Raw genomic sequence first — 3,754 nt, 5'->3', positions numbered from 1 at the left:
AACAAGGCCCAATTTTAAAAGAAAATTGTGTTCTATGTCACACAAATCGACTTAGCTTTCTCATGAATGAACCAAATTTATTGCATAGCACTTTCGTATTAATTCTGATAAAATGTATGAATATTTTATAAACTTCTAATAATTTATTTCTTCTTTTTGGAACAAAATAGTCAAAAAGTTGGGGTTACATTTCTAATGCAATTTTAGTCAAAAAGATGACAAAAGAGAAGAAGAATTCTCACCTGACAAAGAAAAACACTTTTTATGAACACAAGGGAAACATCTTTACCAAGTAAGTCCCATTTACAAGGGGAATTTAGTACAGAAATATACCAAGAAGAGACTAGAAAAACCACTCTTCTCACCATTTCTTTTCACACCATTCTTTTCATTTATGCATCAAGTATTTGCCAAGGAAAAAAAAACCACACATTAGCATAACATTCAAAGGTTAAAATCTTAGCATATATTGTTTTCTTGAAGGGGAAAAAGGGGGATAAACCCCCCCCCCTCAAGATAGCCATCTTTCTTCTTCATCTTCCTTAGCTATTTATTAAGTATATGTTGTTTATTTCCTTTGCTAGGTGATTCAGGCAGCTGCAACAGTGCCTGTTCGGAAAGGGTAGTCTTCAGAATTGGTTGGAGATGTAGATTTCCTTTGATCTTTCTTTCTCAAAGCTTTCATTGATGAACTGAGGTTCCGATTCTTTTCCTTGGCTTCATCCATATCGATTTGTTCTTGCCTGCACTCTTCACTGCAGAAAGGTGTGTCCCCTCTGCAACACACAGTACCAATCACCAACCAAATCTACAGAATTCATTGGATCTTTCTAAAGTTTTCATCTTTCGATCTAGATTAACATATGAATTTGAGAAATATGATAAAAGGACTGGCCTGTACATGAAGACGTCGCTGTTACCCCTAAGAGATTTCTTGCAAAGGAAACAAGCATCCAAGAAATGGGGCTGACGGTCTTCAAGTCTGCCATCAAAAAACCTGGCAGACCCTGGAGAAGAAACTAAACAAGAAGAAGACAGGTTCCTTAAACTACTCCTCCTTGAGAAACAAAAGGGTGTTGAAAAAAACCCATTTGGTTCCATAGCTGCTAGGGATGCCAAGCCATCATCTTCTTCAATGAAACAAGGCTTCCTTGAAAGTCCAGAAAATTCCATTTGGTCCTGTTGCTACAAAAGGTCTGATCTTTGAAGGAAAATAAAGAGAGAGAGAGAAGCTTGAAGAAATGGTGAGATTTTATGAGGGAAAGTTTTGTTCTTTGTTGAGAAAAAGATTACAAACACCGGCAGGTTTCAGGGATATCCGTCCAAGCGGATCCATTTGCTTAATATAATAAGCTCGAAATTATTACCGGTTAATAGTTGTGCTCACGTTGACGGATCTGCCACTTACTTTTACTCAAAACTACCAAAGAGCCATGTTATTTTTCTAGTGAAAATAAATTTCTAATTTTACATACTTCTGTTAAAAAAATAAGTATATTTTGCATAAAAAATTCTATTTTTCTATCATGCAAGCCTAAAATGCGTGTTGTCAAATTCTGAAAATAATAATAATAATAGGTGAAATATGAAATGAAATGGCAATTTCGTCATTTGAGAAAGAATAGAGGGCGAAAACGGAAATAATGGGAAGCCTTTCTCGTATTCGGGAACAAGATTTTCAAAAAGTCATTATAATATGATTTTTCATATATTTATTATATTCAGTTTGAAAGTTAACTTTTTTAGTTGGCTGAGAGTGTATTTACTAGGGTAGTCAGAAAGTGTGGGAGCAAGCGGACACCATTGATGGAGTTTGGGAAGACGAAAAATACAAGAACGGAAGCTAATGCAAGGAAACGATATGCCTTCCGTCAGTCTTCTGTTGAGGATATCCATCTTGTCTTTCGTGTGTGTCTTCTCAAACACGTCATATGATTCACGCGATTTTTTTTATTAAAACTGTAACATTCACCTTATTTGAAAAAAATAAAATTTACAACACTCTACATGAAAAAATTCATTTTCTCACTTTGTTGTCTCATTAAATTTGTCAAGTAATATGAAAACAATTTTAAAAAATACAAAAATTACTAATTTGTGCATTTAATTATAATAAAAGTTTATATGAGACTATGAATACCTAGAAACCAAATCTCAATGTAATTCACATATTTAAAAAAAAAAACGATGTCATGAACATACTTTACCCTAACAAAATGTGTTCAAAGGTGAAGAAACAAAATATCTCGGGGTTATTTCTTGGATTGCAAGCAAAGATTACTTAATTGGGAGTAATTAATTCAAAATAACTAATAATCTATAGAAAGAACTTTGAATATAAATAATATCTTGTTTGTCTTAATAAAAAAAATAAATAAATATATATATATATATTGAATTTAAAGAATGTTTAAAGATAACAAAATTCTTTGTTTGAATATTGTGTGTACAGTGTAAATCATTAAAGAAAACAAAGAAAAGATGTGAGTATGATCGACCCACGCGCCATGAATGCAAGTAAGACTTTAATAGAAACTTCCCCAACTCTATATTTTAGTTTCTTAAAATACTTCTAAAACGATAATTTTTTTTCTTTACATATTATATCCCGAAAGAGAAAAAAGAGAGAATCAACGGTTTCGATTACTCTTTACTCAACGTATTACGTCACTCTCTCGCTTTCGCTATTTTTTTCTCAAATGTTTTGTCGTTTTCATTTTCATCCCTTCCTCAACTTCGCCTGCCCCACTCCCCAAAACATCAAAACTAGGGACCACTAAAGCTACTAGGTAAAAATAAACTTAGGGAATGTTTAGTTCTATAAAATATATCTTGTTTTTATTTTCATTTTTATTTTTAAAAATAAAACATATTAGATAAAACGTGTTTATTTGTAAAATTGAAAAATAATTTTTGAAAATAAAAATAAGTAAAAATATAAAAATATAAAAAAATAAATATTTTTCATTAAAATTGTTTTGACAATTTAGAAAATAAGAAAACACAAGATACAAATTTTAAACTTAACTTACAGAGTATAAATATTTCTAACAATAATCTTTTGACTTACCTTTAAATTTTTGCAAAAAAATTAATGTGGTTCTTAAACTAAATTATTTTGATAATTTAATTTTTATAGTATTTTATATTTTATGTATTAAATATATTAAAAATAGTTTATATTTTAAATTTAAATATTTTCTTATTTTTTTAGAATTAATAAATCCTTAAGCTTTCTAAAAAAATTAATTAGGTTCTCAAATTTAACCAAAATCATTTAAATTCATCTACCATATCATATTCATAATGCACTATCGCAATTAAAATATCACATCAAATTAGTTGAAGGGTCATATTAAGTCTAAAAAAAGCTTATGGACTACACTATTTTTTTCTCCAAAAGTTTGAACGTCTTGGTTGAATTTCTCAAATAATACAGTTGAAAAAAAAATTGTTTGAATAGGGCATTCTCGAAATTATTTCATGAAATATAATGAATGCTACAGTAAACCCGAAGACGCATTGGAGTCCAAGCGACTTACATATAAATTGTTTTTTCACCAATTTCATTGCTATGTAAATGTATAAAGGGTAAATTACACAATTAATCATTCAACTTTACTCTCTCTCCAAATTCACTCACTGTACTTTTAATTTTTTTCAATTTAATCACTCAACTTTTATTTTACTCCTATTTTGATCACTCTACAATGACATGGATTGTTTTACTCCTATTTTGATCACTCAACGACCA

At 30.0% G+C, this 3,754-nt stretch overlaps 1 protein-coding gene across 1 annotated transcript; it reads right to left on the bottom strand.

The window, feature by feature from the left end:
- Positions 1 to 488: 488 nt before the first annotated feature.
- Positions 489 to 1,317, bottom strand: LOC120219206 (FCS-Like Zinc finger 2-like). Its single transcript, XM_039216058.1, has 2 exons — positions 896 to 1,317; positions 489 to 776 (listed from the first exon to the last, which is right to left on the bottom strand). Exons 1-2 carry the CDS (start codon positions 1,171 to 1,173, stop codon positions 590 to 592), a joined length of 465 nt encoding a protein of 154 aa, XP_039071989.1. The 5' UTR covers positions 1,174 to 1,317; the 3' UTR covers positions 489 to 589.
- Between the last annotated feature and the right edge of the window lie 2,437 nt (positions 1,318 to 3,754).

This window comes from Hibiscus syriacus, unplaced genomic scaffold, assembly GCF_006381635.1.
Source record: "Hibiscus syriacus cultivar Baekdansim isolate YM2019G1 unplaced genomic scaffold, ASM638163v2 tig00110206_pilon, whole genome shotgun sequence".
NCBI classification, from domain to species: domain Eukaryota; kingdom Viridiplantae; phylum Streptophyta; class Magnoliopsida; order Malvales; family Malvaceae; genus Hibiscus; species Hibiscus syriacus.
The sequence above is the reverse complement of the archived record's forward strand: the minus strand, read 5'-3'. Positions and strand labels throughout refer to the sequence as shown.